Source organism: Nicotiana tomentosiformis, chromosome 5 (assembly GCF_000390325.3).
Source record: "Nicotiana tomentosiformis chromosome 5, ASM39032v3, whole genome shotgun sequence".
NCBI classification, from domain to species: Eukaryota; Viridiplantae; Streptophyta; class Magnoliopsida; order Solanales; family Solanaceae; genus Nicotiana; species Nicotiana tomentosiformis.
The window spans coordinates 2196009-2214228 of NC_090816.1; the positions used below are offsets into that span (position 1 = coordinate 2196009).

The 18220-nt window shown below is 34.6% G+C and overlaps 1 protein-coding gene across 1 annotated transcript; it reads left to right on the forward strand.

Annotated features, from left to right (window-relative positions):
* Positions 1–6188: 6188 nt before the first annotated feature.
* LOC104104560 (shaggy-related protein kinase epsilon-like) lies at positions 6189–10151 on the forward strand. The gene is made up of 13 exons (XM_009612687.4): positions 6189–6390; positions 6819–7073; positions 7176–7268; positions 7370–7429; positions 7540–7812; positions 7942–8016; positions 8168–8224; positions 8302–8442; positions 8736–8786; positions 8892–8987; positions 9139–9222; positions 9457–9559; positions 9649–10151. Exons 1-13 carry the CDS (start codon positions 6331–6333, stop codon positions 9708–9710), a joined length of 1410 nt encoding a protein of 469 aa, XP_009610982.1. The 5' UTR covers positions 6189–6330; the 3' UTR covers positions 9711–10151.
* The last annotated feature ends 8069 nt before the right edge of the window (positions 10152–18220 follow it).

Sequence of the window (18220 nt, forward strand, 5' to 3'; positions counted from 1 at the left end):
TACTTAACCATGTTGATCTCATTTATGCTAGATCCTGCAATTAGCATATCATCAATGTACAACAGTAAAATGATATATGATTCATCAAGATTTTTGATATAACAACAATTGTCCATCTCACATCATGTGAAACCATTGTTATGCATGAATCCATCAAATTTCTTGAACCATTATCGGGGAGCTTGTTTCAAATCATACAAACTCTTCTTCAACTTACACACAAAGGTTTCTTTACCAGAAACTTGACAACCTTCAGGTTGCTTCATGTAGATATTTTCTTCAATGTTACCATGCAAGAAAGCAGTTTTAACATCTAGCTGCTCCAAATGCAAATTTTCTGCAGCTATGATACTTAGCACCAACCTGATAGTAGTTAATTTGACTACAGGATAGAAGATCTCGGTGTAGTCAATTCCTTCCTTCTGCTAAAATCCTTTTACTACTAATCGTGCTTTGTATCTCTTCTTACCGTCATGCTCTTCCTTGACCCTGTACACCTATTTATTTTGCAATGCCTTATTTCCTTGTGGTAACTCTGTAAGTATCCATATTTTATTCTTTTGAAGAGAATTCATCTCTTCTTTCATGGCTAACTTACACTCATCAGAGTTTATGACTTGCATTTCTTCAACAAAATATTCTAATTCTCCAGCATCAGTCAGAAGTAAATAGTGGAGAGAGAGTTAACCTATATAGAGCATTCGTGACTCTTTTAGATCTCCTTAATGTAGGTTTACGAGTAACTGATCCCGAATTTGATTCAAGTCCTGACGCCAGATTTGGTTTTGTATCTGATTCTATCTCTGGTTCCGATTCTGATTTTGATCCAGATTCGGCTCCTAGTTCTTCATCTTCAATTTTAGAATTAGTTGTAATCCCTCTAGCCACTTCATTTATTGAGATTTCTTCTAACTCAATTGTTTCAGATGTCTGTTTGCTGGTGTTGGTTGGTTCTACTTTAAGTTTGTCCTTGTACATCACATTTCCATTAAATGTGATATCCCCGTGTCTTAGGATCTTTCTATTATGATCATCCCAAAATTAATAACCAAAATTATCATCATCATAACCAATAAAGAAATATTTCTTGGCTTTACGATCTAGCTTATCTCTATCATTAGAGTTTACATGCACATAAGCAACACAATCAAAAATTTTCAGATGCGAGAGAGTTACCTATTTTCCAATCCATACCTCCTCAGAAATTTTAAAATTCAACGGTACAGAGGGTCCCTTGTTTATGAGGCAAGCTGTCGTGTAAACAACCTCGGCCCAAAAAAACTTCGGCAATCCAGAATGTATTCTCATACTTCTGGCTCGTTCATTCAGGGTTATGTTCATCCTCTCAGCAACACCATTTTGTTCCATGCTTTAAACTTTTGACTATACTCTCCCCCATTGTCAGACTTCAAACATTTTAACTTTAGACTTGTTTGATTTTCAACTTCAGCTTTCCATCTTTTAGAGGTAACAAACACATTATATTTATTTTTTAGAAAATAAACTCACACCTTTCTTGTAGAATCATCAATGAAGGTGACATAATAGTGTGAGCCTCCCAGAAAAGTTTTAGGAGCTGGTCCGCACACATCTGTATGCACTAGTTCCAGCTTCTCTTTCTTTGGCGTCCTTCCCGCCTTTGAGAAACTAACTCTCTTTTGTTTCTCGTAAATACAATCTTCACACAAACCTAATTCAACATGCTTTAGGTTTGACAACTTTTCTTTGGATGCCAACAACTTCATTTCCTTCTCATTCATATGCCCGAGCCGTCGGTGCCACAATGTTGTATCACGACCATGATCAGCTATTGTTATAGTATCTCTCTGTATTGCAGTTGCATAAAATGTTCCCTTCTTTAAGCCTCATGCCACAACCAAATTTCCTTTGATTATTTTCCATGATCCATTACCGAATACCATTGTGTATCCTTCACTGTCAATCTGACCCATATATATCAGATTTTTCTTGAGGCCAGGAACATGTCGGACATTTTACAATTTTCATAGCGTCCCTTGTGAAGTCTTTATATGAACTTCACATTTCCCGACAATATCCAGGGGTTCGCCGGCTGCTAGATAAACCTTCCCAAATTTTTCAGCAATATAATTATGCAATAATTCTTTCCATGCGGTAGAATGAAAGGATGCTCCTGATCCCAGAATCCAAGATTCGACCGGACTATCTGCACAGCAAATTAGTGCATTACCGATTTGTTCAGCAATTGCATTTGCTGAATTATCATCCTTGTATTGATCGTTCTTCTTCTTCTTTGGCTCTCTACATTGAATACTGTAGTGACCCTTTTTATCAGAATTCCAACAAGTAATATCTTTGCGATTTTTCGATTGCCCTCTTTTCCTTGACTTTGATCTGCCACGATCATGACTTTGTCCTCTTTGACTGCTTCTCCTCCTGCTTTCGGTATTAAAAGCAGATCTTGGGGAATCACTTGATTCTCTTAGGCTAATATTTTCGCTTAGAACAAAGTCTCTAATATCATTTGATTTGAGTTTGGTACTTCCTGATGAACTACTAACTATAGTTATTGTTGCAGACCAACTCTCCGGTAGAGATGATAGTAGAATCAATGCCCTGACTTCGTCATCGAATGTTATATTAACAGAACTCACCTTAGTTAATATTACATTAAACTCATTGATATGTTCGGTAACAGATCCACTTTCTGTCATCTTTAAGTTGAACAATCGACGTATCAAATAGACTTTATTTGAAGCAGATGGTTTCTCGTACATATTTGATAATTCCTTCATGAGGCCTGCAGTGTTCTTCTCGTTAATGATGTTAAATAACACATTTCGTGTTAGCATCAAACGAATCACCCCAAGAGTTTGGCGATCTAATAGATCCCAAATCCGTTTTGGCTATATTCTCTGGTTTTACCCCGATCAGTGGTAAGTGTAATTTTTTCTAGTACAAATACTCCTCTATTTGCATTTTTCAGAATCCAAAATCTTTGCCATTGAACTTGTCAATCTTTATTTTTTCTTCTTCCGACGTCATTTTACACACAAAAAATGAATAATGCCTTTACTATTTTGTGAACAGTACTTTACTATTCATGAATAGTGACCAATAGTCTTGCACTATTCATATGAATAGTAAATTTCACCAATACTATATTTTTTCTACCAGAATTATGTTGTTTGTGCTCTGATGCCAGTTGTTGGGATGCGTGTCAGGCTAATAGAATAGAAAAAATATTTAAAAGAGAAGCAATAAATTGCATAAGACAAGATAAGATTTATGTGATTCGGTAATTTTTGTCTACTATACGGACACACAAAGAATAGTTTTTTATTAATTGAAGAGAAAGAAGAAGTTGAGGGATGATTTCAACTGAAGAATGGAATGCCTATTTATATGCAGAGGAATCGGCTGAAATCTTCAGCAAGACATGTGACACGACGACACCGCAATTGTAAACGAATTTAATGCATTCACATTTTGCAGTCTTTTCATTCTGCCGACCTTTTTTTCTCTGTCTTTTTCACATATCTTTTTCTTCTCTTTCTTTGACTTTTTCATTTTACTCATATGGGGTTGTCTTCTTTTCTTTCTTTCACATACACTAAGGTTTGCTCTGATCACATATGGCATCATATCTGGAGTGAAATCAAATTCATTCGCAGTGCTCTCAGGGATCGCCATTTCTAGCCAATATAGGCCAAAAAATATACCTTATTTAGAATGTACAGTTTCCATCCTGATTTCTACTACTTATGAGATCAGACTGCCGCCATATACCTTGATTGGGAGGTGTTGTTTACGAACGTTGCTCTTATTCTTAAAGTAAGGTGGAGATATGCATGCTTGTATGCTTGACATATATCTTTCTATTATTGCTTCATAGATTAGTGTAGCAAATTCATGAGCAACAAAAGATTTCAAATAAGAAGAAAATGCTGCCCCTAATCCAGACTCGTAGATTGGACTAACAAAAAAGGCACAAACGCTATTTTATTTAGAATTATTACATGCATTATTTGGTCCCTAGGGAACCATCTACTGAGACCAGCCAGTAGATTATTTTAGTTGACTGAAAAAAGAATCCATCTAAGTATTCAATTCCGGCCCTCTCCAATGACTATTGTCACAAATGTTTTACATTATTCTTCAGTTTTATTTGGTTTGAAGAACACCAAGTAGAGGGGTGGGAAAGGGAAGAAATGAGTTTGAACTAAGTTCTAGAGCCAAGTGCACGAAAGGAATACTAGTTCACAAACTTCTTTGGAAAAAGCACAATAATGGTTAACTAATTGCTGTAATATAATGGTCTACTTTCTATGGTTAAAGTTATTTTCGTTGAGTAGTTACTTCCACTTCAAGTGAGCTATGATATCTTTATCTTATTTGAGAAGTTCGAAAGATCAATCTTTTCATCAGCCTAATAGCCTGTTTGGCCAAACTGGAGAAATCAACTTATTTTGAGAAGTGTTTTTTTCAAAAGTGCTTTTAAAAAAAGTATTTTTAGAGAGAAGTGGTTTGTGTTTGACTAATCACTCTAAAAAGCACTTTTGAGCAATAATTTGTGTTTGGCCAAACTTTTCAAAAAGTACTTTTAAGTATCAAATTACGAATAAGGACATGAATAGATTTACTTAATAGTTAATATTATAAGTAAATAAATAATCTTAAAAATTTGTTATTACATGCAATAATTAAATCTTTTTATTTTATTTAAGTAAAATATGGAAATAAAATTTAAAATTAATTAATTCTTTTAATATAAGTTAAATATATTAAAAATTATTCAACAAATATAAAAACATTCACCCCTAAAATCACTATATATTAGAAAGTTATCCTAAAAATAATAAAAAATATTTATACATTAATATCCTAAGTATTAGGTTTAACGGTTATTTTGGTATATACTATATTTTGTTAACGACATTTTTGGTAAGAAGAAAAGTCAAAACTGCTTCTTCTTTTAGGAGAAAACTATTTTTTTCTGCTTCTGTTTCTTCCCAAAAACACTCTTTTTCCCCCAAAAGGCTTGATCAAACACTTCAAGTTAGGAAAAAAAAGTGCTTTTGAGAAAAAAAATACTTTTGACCTCTTGAGAAGCTTGACCAAACAGGTTATAAGCCTTGATGGATAAAGTTAATCAGTAGTAATTGTGTTGGTAGGAGATAGTAGGTACAAGGGCGTAGCTAGTCTTATATTATTATCGGATTCGTTTAAACCCAATACTTTTAACGTTGAGCATAATTTATTTACTTCATTAAAATTATAATAAATAGTAAATATGAACGTATAACTTTAAATATATAATGAGTTTAATGCTAAAAAATTGAGATTGAAATCATACAATTTAAATAATAGATTCGTCCTCTGACGAGTCTACTGAAACAGCGCGGGTGTATGCTGTATACTAATCATCGTTTTCTGATGTTAACTTTTATACAGGTACATTGGTATTTTTTTTCAAAGATTAACAGCTGAAATATGAGTTTGATTGTTCAAATCTGTCACACTTCCTCTAATAAATTCACAAATCGTCAACACATATTTTGAAGTTTGAACGGAATTAACAATGAAATAAATATAATATTACCATCAGTGTGATGTGACGTCTATAGTGCACTAATTTTCTTTTCCTTCTTAGTTGTTTCTTAATACTAAAATATTTTCTGCAGATAAATTCCCTACCTAGGCATTCGTACTAGGTGGCTTATATTATAATAAAAAATAAAAAATTATATAAATAGGATTGTTCCTTTATTTAATTATCAAATACCTGGTTTACGAAAATCTAATGAGTCCAGTCAAATGGTTTGACCAAAAAGCCCATCCGGATATTCCGCTGGCACAATTATTGCCTGAATCCGAAAATCCCACGCCGCTTGTAATTCCTCCTCATTTGAAGCCCATTATCGTCATTTTATCACCAAATCCAAAATCAAAGTTTGACTGAAAGTATAAATTACGGGATGACTTTGACCGGTTGATTTGAAAATATTTATAAGAGAGAAAAGAAAGTAGAAAAAGATACATTTTAGATTTTTCTTTAATTTGCTTTGGTCAGAGCAATTTCGTTTTCAATTTCTCTTCCCTTTTATCTCCTTTTTGTTGAACGCAGAAAGGAAACAAAAAAAGAGCTTTATTATTACATCAATTTTTTTTCCTGCATTTTGATTCATTGTTCTTAGCCTTCTCTCTTTTTCTTCTTCAACTGAAGGAAAATTTCAGAAACATTTTGTTTCTGATAAAGGAAAGAGAGAGGAGGAGCAACGATTCCTTTTTGTCATTTTTAATTTCAATTTCTGCTTAGGATTTGAATTCTGTGAAAAAAGAAGAAAAGATATGAATGTGATGCGACGCCTCAAGAGCATTGCTTCTGGTCGATCTTCCGTTTCGGATCCTGTAATTTTCTTCCTTATGAATTAAATTTGTTGTTTACCTTTTTTTTGTTGGTCTGTATATGATTTGTTTGCTTAGATTTTTTGGGGAGAAAAAGCTATAAGTTTGGCTTGGTAGTGATAGAAGCAATCTCATACAAATACTTTGTAATTCTTTTGTTATAATTTCTCTGTCAGATTAATAGTTTGCGAGGTTAGATGAATATAATTTTTTGATAAATCATGGGATTTTATTTATTTTTATGTAACGGTGTTGGTTGGGCTAGCTTGGGTGCAACTCGATTTCACCTCGTATCGGTAATTTTATCCACCAAAGCATATAGAAAAAAATTACCTAGTATTTTTTTGCCTCAGCTGAGATTTGAACATGTTTTTATTGTTTCTCGTGATGAGATTTAAATGAATTTTCATTATTTTCTTTAAATTTAATAGGGTGGAGATTTTAGCCTAAAGAAAGTAACGGTTGAGCAGGAAGTAGATCACAGGGTCGATGGTGAAACTCAATTAGAAGAGCAATGTACTATAGCTCCTAAGCAGGATGTGACTTCTACATCTGAGGAAAGTACTGTATGTACATTGAATGTTGATACTAGACCAGAAAAATCTAGATATGAGGAGCTTCCAAAGGAAATGAATGAAATGAAAATTAGAGACGAAAAGACTAATGGACACGAGGATGACATAAAGGTACCTTCTTATTTATGCCAATTCGGGTTTTTGATATAAAAATCTTGATGCTTTTTGTGTATGAAGAAGCCTTGTGATTTCTAAAATGTTACTGAAAAATAGGATATGGAGCCTGCTGTTGTTAGTGGTAATGGAACAGAAACGGGTCAGATAATCGTGACTACTTTGAGTGGTCGAAATGGACGGCAGAAAAAGGTGAGTTCATGTTCATAATTGAACAAACGTAGATGTGACAGCTTGTGTGTTATTATCTGTTTGAGCTTAATCAATAAATGACTTTCATGTTATTATCCCAGACGCTGTCTTACATGGCTGAACGTGTGGTGGGTACGGGTTCATTTGGAGTTGTATTTCAGGTAAAGTTAGTGCTTTTAGGAATGATTAGGTGGTTATTGAAAGCATTGATGTCTCCTGGGTGGCTGTGCTTGACTTTTGCTAATTTCTTCATATTTTTTGTATTTCTTAGGCTAAGTGCCTTGAAACAGGTGAATCTGTCGCAATAAAGAAGGTTTTACAGGATAGGAGATACAAGAACAGGGAACTACAGATTGTGCGCATGCTTGATCATCCTAATGTTGTTCACTTGAGACACTGTTTCTATTCTACTACTGAGAAGAATGAGGTTTACCTTAACCTTGTTTTGGAGTATGTGTCTGAAACTGTTTACCGAGTTTCAAGGCACTACAGCCGAGTGAACCATCACATGCCCATCATATATGTTCAACTGTACACGTACCAGGTGAGCATTTGCTGTATTCTTCCTTTTTCCTGTCATGGTTCCGGACTTTCAGCAAATTGATATTGTGAATTAGCTTGACACTTCAGAAGCTACAACTTGATTATTTTTCTCATAATTAAAATTGTGCAGCTATTTCGGGCTCTGAATTACATGCACAACGTAACTGGCGTATGTCACCGTGATATTAAACCTCAGAATCTTTTGGTAAGATCTGCTGGTTATGCTCCTTGCTTTTAGGTGTTCATAGCTCTTCCATTTTGCTGGTTATCTGACATAATTGCTTTTTCCTCTCCCGTCATTCTTCTTGCCTCAGTTCTAACTATTTGTCGTATTATTCTTTTAATTACTGCTACAGGTTAATCCCCACACCCATCAGTTAAAGATTTGTGACTTTGGAAGTGCAAAGATGTTGGTATGTGTTGTTTTTTTGAGAACTATGTTTTCCTATGTGTTTGCATCTCTACTCAGATTATTGTCCTCTTACCATAGGTGCCTGGGGAGCCCAATATATCCTACATTTGTTCTCGGTATTATAGGGCGCCTGAATTGATCTTTGGGGCTACAGAATACACAAATGCAATTGATATCTGGTCAGCTGGTTGCGTTTTCGCTGAGCTACTTTTGGGACAGGTGAGGTCTTCACGGTGCGATTGTGGCCACTCTTTCTGATGTGGCTATCGAAAGTTGGTAGTTTTTTTTCACACCTGCACTAAGAGTTGGTTTCTATTATCCCTCTTATATCGACGTTTATATCTCAGTGGTTGCAACTAGTTCCAAAATCTGTCCCTAGTTGTTAGTTATGCTCCCCATTTGGAGGACCTTGTCCATAAATGTTTTAGAAAAGTTTTCTTGTGAGCGTCATATTTTGATTTACTCTGCTATAAGTAGTTAGTCTGATGTATTGAATGTTGCATTATGTTTAGCCTCTTTTCCCTGGAGAAAGTGGCGTCGATCAGCTGGCGGAGATCATCAAGGTATGCAGTTACGGGACACTAGTTTTTAATGCCCCATGGTTTTAAGCAGTGTTGATTGAGTTTCATTCCCTTGCTTATCGTCGTTATGTACTTGATCCATGCTAGATTTTGGGGACACCAACTAGAGAGGAAATTAGGCGCATGAATCCAAACTATAAAGAGTTCAAGTTTCCTCAAATGAAAGCTCACCCATGGCATAAGGTTTGTGAGAATTTATTAAGTATATGTATCTCTTTATCTTACGTTCTTTTTCTTCTTTCCTTGATGAAATTCTTTGACCCGCCGTCCATTTCAAGTGCACTCATTCGCAGGCTGAGGCACAGATCAGATCTGAATAAAATTTTATTTGCAGATATTTAATAGAAGAATACCTCCTGAAGCAGTAGATTTGGCATCAAGACTGCTCCAGTATTCTCCAACTCTACGTTGTACTGCTGTAAGTGAATGACCTAGCCTTTTCCTGCTGTTAGTATAGAGCTCGCAAATAGTTAATGAGAAAACACGCAGCTCGGTTAATCTTGTGGATACTGGATAATATCAAGTTTATGAAGCCTACTGAGGGTGATCACATTTTACTAGTAATATGTTAGAACTATGCTTGTAGACTCCTTTTGGGATTTGAGATCAAGAGGCATCTTGAATGAGTCATAAACTTTCTATTCATTTTCAGTTGGAGGCATGTGCACACCCTTTCTTCAATGCTCTGAGGGAACCAAATGCTTGCTTGCCAAATGGGCGAACGTTGCCACCTCTATTCAATTTTACACCCCAAGGTTGCGCTGAGTTTTTTCTTTTCTTTTATAAAAAGAACTTTACCATTTTAGTTACTATGGCCTGTCTGACTGGAGTAAGCTTCATGCAGAGCTTTCTGGTGCATCTACTGAACTGAGACAACGCCTCATTCCTGAGTACATGAGGAAATGAATTTTACGTGGAAGGAAGTTTCTTAGGCCTTCTGAATGAGTGTTTGAGAGGTTACTTGTCACGTGATCAGCATTGTTCTACAACATCAAGATGTAGCTGTCAGCATTGGTAATATTTGATATTCCAAGTCAAGAATAGAGACAGGTTTTGATTTTTCGATGAAGGAAATGCAGCAAGGCAAATGATCACAGTTGGGTTCCCAAAATGAGATTCTTTTATTTATAAAGTTGATGAGTTAGTTTCGAATGTCCCAGCAGTTTTAGATGAGTTCTCATCTATTATTTTTGTGTTGTAGATAACGTCTAGTTTTCGGGGCATTCGGAAGATCAATAGGTGCGCTCCCAAACAGGATTAGTAGTTGAAATAGGTTTATTCTTGTGTATATCATTTTGATCTCTTCTACTTTCCCTATAGGAATGTGAAATTCATTATCTTAACGTATTTTCTGATGTTGTTTCAGAACTAATTAAATAGTAGGCGAATAGCTTCCTGGCCACTTAAACTTGTAAAGTTTTTAAAAGCCGATACGTAAACTTTCAACTTTCTCATTTGAGCACTCGAATTCATTTTTTTGGTAACTAATAAACACATTTGACCATTGACCATGCGCGTGCGTATTAAGCATACACATGTGTGTCTATCCAATCAGCAAATGACCAATGGATGTCTTACGCGTTAAGGCTGTGAAAACCCTAACCCAACAGACCAGGGTTCTCTCTTTTATTCCATAGACTGACACCCTTTCCCTCATTTTAACCTCTCTGACAAAATTCTCCCATGTTAAACCTAGGTTACCAATAGGCTAACAATCACTCACCCCTTTCAAAATCGGTCATAATCACTCACCCATTTTTTTGTTTTCGTTTATTATATGTTAATTAATCTTGTTCTGATCGATCTTTGTTTGGCCCGTGCTTTCGACTCCAGTGACGTTATACGATCTGAAGGTTTGTTTGTCTCTTTTCGATTCCATCATTTTCACGGTTTGAAAAAGGGAAAAATTAGAAATGGAGCTTTAGATTTTACAAAATGTAGGAATGGAGCTTCAGATTTTTAAAAATGGAGGAATAGGATATTTTAGAAGAAGACACTTAAATACAACCCATTTTATACTGTTGGGCGTTGGGAAGGGGGCTTTCACGCTCCTGTGCGTCGTGTTCCTCACGCAGCCTGCCGATTAGAACCAACTGATGCCACATGGGCATGGTCAATGGTCAAATGTGTTTATTAGTTACCGAAAAAATGAGTTCGAGTATTCAAATGGGAAAGTTGAAAGTTCATGTATTGATTTTTAAAAACTCTACAAGTTTAAGTGGCTAGAAAGTCATTCTGCCTAAATAGTATCGGTAGTGAGTTAACTATATGATTCTTAGCTAGCATTTTGACATATATTTAAGTGAAACTAGAAAAAAAAGTTTTTGAATTTGTGTTGAAAAATAATTTTTGAAAGTTGAAGTTGTGTTGGACATGCATTTTATTTGAACAAAAGTTGAAGTTTTCTGAATGGAAGAAAATTTTCACCCAAAAACTGTCCTAAACTAATTTTTGGAAATGAAGCCAAAATCTATTGGCAAACGGGAGCTTAGTCTTTATAGATCTCAATATTGCATGGACCTTTACTTCTCCATTTTGCTGTTGGACTTTACCAAACGTTCTTCACAATCAGCCAAGTTAGAGCTGCAAAACATGGCAGAATAGCTTGGTAGACACTTGTATCGTGTTTGTCATCACGGTCCCTGTACTCAACGAAGTTTCATCCAAGCACTTATAGTTATTCAAAGTCAGTATTTTAAACCCCTCTCGTCTCGCGTGTTCTTCAAATCCCTGACATGGATAACACATCAATGTCCACGTCACATTTTCTGTAACACATCATTATTAATTTATTTTCACATTATTTTAATACTTTTTATTTTTATTTTTCATTCCACCTTCTTCCTCCTTCACATCTTTATTCTCTACCATTCCCCGCACATTTACCAATACCTTCGAAACAACCCACAAGTAACAATTTTATAATACATATAATCAAGAGAATAAATTCATCATTTTTTCTGCAATTAACCACATATCTTAAAAATCGTGTAACCATCAACACCTACGGCCCGTCTCTGATCACCCTTCACCGAGAAAGCTTCTTCACAGCCAACACTTCACTATAGCACCACCAATCAACCACAAAAAAGAACTTGCTATAAGAAACCAACCAAACGACCATCATCACCAAAAACTTCACCCAAAACTTTTTAAAATTTTGCTACCAGAAAATTTAACGGAAACAGGTTTCGCCGACGATCTTCTTTCACTATTTCTATTTTGTTTTTCTTTGCAAAGGCTCATCTTCAAAAGTTGAGGAATAAGGATGTGGGAAAGAAATTTTTCCAAAAATTACTATCAATTTGGCGGTGGTTTCAGATCTGTGGTGGTAAGGGATGTTACTAGTGGATAAAGAGGTGCTGGAGGAGGGCTATATAGTAGTGAGTTTTAGGTTAAATGGAGGAGGGGGATAACGTGAAGAAGGAAGAAGGAGAGTGAAAAATGGGGTAGAAGGGGCAGAACGAGGAGGATTGATGACCTTTCTTTCTTTTTTAATTTATGTTGTTGTATTTTCTTTTCCTTTTTTTTTTTAAAATTATTTTTTATTTAAATGCTTATATTTACGCTCCTTATATGCGTGAAATACACGAACTTTGTCCAGTTCAGCCATTAAATTGCCACACAGTCTTGGTCAATGGTCAGAGTGGTTTAAAACATTGATTTTGAATAACTATAAGTGTCTGGATGAAATTTTATTGTGTATAGGGACCAGAATGAAATACAAGTTTGTACCAAGCTATTCTGCCGCAAAACATTTGAGACTAAAATCTCCCTTAATATTCCAACATAGTGAACTTGATGCTTACCAATTTCAAGGAGAGCGAAAATGACATTACTTGTTAGGATTCACTTAATATAAGCTGGTATTCTTTCAAGGAGAGAGAAAAGGAAATGATACGTGAAACTCTCTTTTTATTACTCATAAGAAGAAGATTATTTGGATACTTTACATATATTTGATTTATATAACAAATTTTTTTATATTTAATTTCTTAAAATTTTAAAATAAGAGGGATGACTGCCCTATCCGTCACTATAGGATAAATCTTTCTGTTTTGGGGCTATGGCTAAGCTCATCTTAACCAGCCGCTTACCATTTGAAAGCATGAAAGTATACTTTTTAGGAATCAAATTGATTTTTTTTTCTATTCGATATATATAAATTATATACGGTTATATATATTATACCCTTCAACTTTTTTTCCTGGAATTAGGTTAATTCTTCTAAATATTTTATTTTAGATGAGCTACATGCCATTTAGAGTGGTATTAACTTTATGTGAGAAAATAGTGGAGTCAAAATAGTTCTATTATTGATCTTTATCAACTATTTAACAAACTCTATTTGTTAAATTTTGTTAGAACCGTGTAATAAACAAGGGGTTAAAAATACAGCTTTTGAGCTATGTTATAAAATAATGATAGTAAATTAAAGACAAATATAGAGAGAAATTGATATATTATTCAAACTTCGAACTTATATATATAATGAATAGAAATCTCCTCTATTTATAGAAGAAAGCAAGTTGTTGTGTAAGTTGCTTCTGCAAGCTGCTGTGTAAGCTGCTACTGTACCAGATATATATAATCTTCTACCGGGGGTAATGTTTATCCATAACAGAGTGCCGAAAAGATAAGCTCATTATACCAGATATAGATAATCTTCTACCGGGGGTAATATTTATCCGTAACGGGGTACCGAAAGAATAAGCTCATTGTACCAGATATAAATAATTTTCTACCGGGTGTGATGTTTATCCATAACGGGGTACTGAAAGGATAAGCTCATTGAACCAGATATAAATAATCTTCTACCGGGTGTGATGTTTATCCATAACGGGGTACTGAAAGGATAAGCTAATTGTACCAGATATAGATAATCTTCTACCGGGAGAGATGTTTATCTATAACGGGGTACTGAAAAGATAAGCTCATTGTACCAGATATGGATAATCTTCTACCGGGGGTGATGTTTATCCATAATGGGGTACTGAAAGGATAAACTCATTGTACCAGATATGGATAATCTTCTATCGGGGGTGATGTTTATCCATAACGGGGTACCGAAAGGATAAACTTTTTTATGAGACTTATTTTCAATAGAGTACTAAATAGATAATCATATTTACGGCGGAGTCTCATATAGATAAGCTTCTTCAGGAAGCTTATTTACAATGGAGTACTAAATGAACATCCATAATATAATATATTTATAACACTCCTCCTTGGATGTTCATTAAAAGATTATGTGCCTCATTAAAACCTTATTAGCAAAAACCCCGTGGAAAAAATCCTAATGAAGGAAAAAGAGTACACATATTTAGTAATACGCATAATTAGTTGTCTCATTAAAAACCTTATAAGGAAAACCGTGTGGGAAAAACCTTAGTAAGGAAAAAAGAGTATAGCGCGTATTTTACTCCCCCTGATAAAAATCTTGTTTCAAATATTTGAGTCTCCGCATCCCAATCTTGTATACCATCTTCTCAAAAGTTGAATTTGGCAAAGATTTAGTGAATAAATCTGCTGGATTGTCACTTGAATGGATTTGTTGCACATCAATGTCACCATTTTTCTGAAGATCATGTGTGTTGAATAATTTTGGTGAAATGTGCTTTGTTCTATCTCCTTTTATAATTTCTCCCTTTAATTGGGCTATGCATGCATCATTGTCTTCCTATAAAATTGTGGATCTTTTATCACATTCCAAATCACATTTTCCTTGAATAAAATGAATCACTGATCTCAACCATACGCATTCCCTACTTACTTCATGAATAGCTATTATCTCAGCATGATTTGAAGAAGTAGCAACAATAGATTATTTTGTGGAGCGCAATGATATGACAGTACTTCCACATGTAAACACGTGCCCGGTTTGAGATCGAACTTTATGTGGACCAGATAAATAACTTGCATATGCATAACCAACAAGATCTGCACTACCTTTGTTAGAATAAAATAAACCCATATCAAGTGTTCCCTTTAAATATCGCGATATATGCTTAATCCCATTCCAATGTCTCTATGTAGGAGAAGAGCTATATCTTGCCAGTAAATTAACAGAAAATGCTATGTCAGGCCTTGCAGCATTAGCAAGATACATAAGTGCACCAATTGCACTAAGATAAGGTATTTCGGGACTAAGGAGTTCCTCGTCCTATTCTGGAGGTCGGAACAAATCTTTATTCACTTCCATTGATCGAACAACCATTGATGTACTCAATGGGTACGCTTTGTCCATGTAAAAGCGTTTTAAGACCCTTTATGTATAAGCAGATTGGTGGATAAAGATCCCGTCTGCTAAATGTTCAATTTACAGACCAAGACAAAGTTTTATCTTTCCAAGATCTTTCATCTTAAATTCTTTCTTAAGATATTCAATTGCCTTTTGGAGCTCTTCTGGAGTTCCAACAAGATTTATGTCATCAATATAAACAGCAAGTATAACAAATTCTGATGTATTTTATTTATAAAAATACATGGACAAATAACATCATTTATGTAACCTTCTTTCATCAAATATGCACTGAGGCGATTATATCACATGCGCCCAGATTGATTTAAACCGTACAAAGATCTTTGTAATCTGATTGGGTACATTTCACGATACTTTGAACTATATGCTTCAGGCATTTTAAATCCTTCAGGGATCTTCATATAGTCTTAATCAAATGAGTCATATAGGTTATGACTTGCATTTAGATGGCATGACATCTTCAGGTGTTTGGACTACGAGTCTGATCCTCACAATCTTTTACAATATTGTGAATTATATTGTGTCAAATATATCGTCGACGATCATTTTGTATCAGTTCCTAAGCGAACTTGTTGAGATCTCATCACTTTCTTTATTTTCAGGTACTTGAACTTCTTCTGGAGTTTCATGAAATATTATGTCGTGGGATCTTCTAGAGCTCATTTCCTCCTCATTATGATCATTTTGATCATTTGCTACTATCATTTTTCAAGGATTGTTACCTTTGGAACCGATCGGTTTACTACGCTTTATGCATGCAGTAAACTTTATCCTTCATGGACTTTAATTTTAATAGGAGCATTTGCAGTTGAAATATGATATTTAATTTTGGATCAACAAATGCTTATGGCATTTGACTTGAATTATCTTCTAAGTGAGGATCATATTAATGATAATTCGATTCATATAACATATTTTCTAGTTGTTTATTCCATCCCTCAAATGTTAGAAAAACTAACACATATCCCCAATCTTCTTTGGAAAATATATCTTTGTGCATTGTGGTAGAGAAATTAATCATATACCACACATCAAAAGTTATTAGATAGTAAAAATATTTATTTTTGATCCTAAACCAATTATGAGGGGATGACTTATCATATTTTATTGGTCTGATGCATACAAGTGTTGCTGTATGTAATTTAAAAAATCTTAAACCAACACATGAGGTTTTGTTCTCATAAGCAATAGTTTAATCATTAATAGGAGGTATTCAATGCTAAACTAGCTTGTATATTAACCAGCATCATCAGATGAACTATCTTGATTTCTTAATCTGAAAATTATGCCCTTATTTGAGAAAAGCAATTTCAAATGCCAAACTGCAGGCTAACAATAAATACACATGTAACCATCTCATATATGCATCTATAAGTGTTTTACATAATAGGTGAATGGGCCCATATTCACCTTTTATATATTCCAGAATTCAGGGGTCTTAGTCCCAACTTTAGCTGGTATAATTAATTTATTATGAGAACACGCAATACAAGAGAATTCTTGAAGAATCTTCTAGTTCTTCAGTATATGCTTATCTGAATTCTCAAATAGCTCATTTAAAAATGGCAAATAAAAATTTCAAGTTTATCATGGCATGTGCTATCTCTTAGTAAGCTTCTGATTTATTATGTCATAATGCATTAGTAAACTTCTGATTTACTGTGGCTACTTTTGTATCCGTAAATTTCTGCTTTACTATAGCTACTTTTGCCTCAGTAAAATTTCTGATTTACTGTGACTGATTTTGTATTAGTAAACTTTTGATTTACTGTGATACATGATATAGTACAAATTGAAGAATAAGGTGGGTCACTTCTCACATACATATTATTTTACCCCCCTATGATTGTGGAAACATGAAGATTTCCAATCTTTCAATCGTTTGTAGTCTCAATATGATAGCCATTTGTATTAGTAAACTTCAGGTTTACTACAACATATGTTTTGACCATAATCATATAATATGAATGACATATTTGTATATAAGCTCTTCGAGAGCCTTCGTTTATTATCCACAATCTAATATTTATCTAACACTACTGGTGTCATGTGTCTTCTAGACAAACAACTAGCTCTTCAGGAGTTGTTGATACATTTTGTACTATCAAATATTGCTCACACACTTCTGGTATCATGAGAGAAAATTTCTTCAAAATGACATAAGCAAAATAAATATGATAGTAAATATCATTATCAAAGCATAACTTTTATTTATGTATAACAATTACATAACCATACTATCTACTATAAACAACAAAAAATAAAATATTTACATTACTACAGATTCATCACCGATCACATGACTTGTTTCTCCTTCCGGGAGTACAAAATAATCATGTCACGACCCAAAATCTCACCTGTCGTGATGGCGCATATCTCGATACTAGGCAAGCCGTTAATATCACTAAACCACAATTTCTTTTATGTCTGAAAATATAATATTTAAATACAATACCAAATCTCATAAATATAAATACCAACACTCCTCCAAACCTGGTGTTACTGAGTACATGAGCATCTAATATGAATACGAATCTGGAAAAGTACGGTCTACAATAGTCTAAGAACAAAAGTACAGTAATATAGAGATAGGGAAGGAGAGACAAGGACTGCGAAACACGGCAGCTACATCTGAATCTCCGGAAAATCAGCTGTACGGAAGAATCAACACCCGCTATGTCCGGAAATACCTGGATCTGCATACGAAGTGCATGGTATAGTATGAGTACAACCAACTCAGCAAGTAACAATAATAAATAAGGAATTGAAGATAGTAACGAGCTACACAATTATGGTTCATTTCCAGCAATCCCAACAAAGAATAGACATGCTATCAAATCTGGCAGTTTAATGTCAAATCAATTTTTATACAGTTCCTGTTCATGTAATCCGTATATCAATAATATTTTCAGAAATTTCACAACAATGACAGATAGCAACTAAATGCAACAACAAATGGAATCCAAGTACAACCTCTCAGAACAACAATCACTCCCTGGGCTTCCAACCCTCATCATTCCCTGGGCTCCCAGCCCTCATTACTCACTCAATGGGTACCCGCGCTCACTGGGGGTGTACAGACTCCGGAGGGGCTCCTCCAGCCTAAGCGCTATAATCTGCACGGATAACTCACGTGTTGCATAGACAAATCACG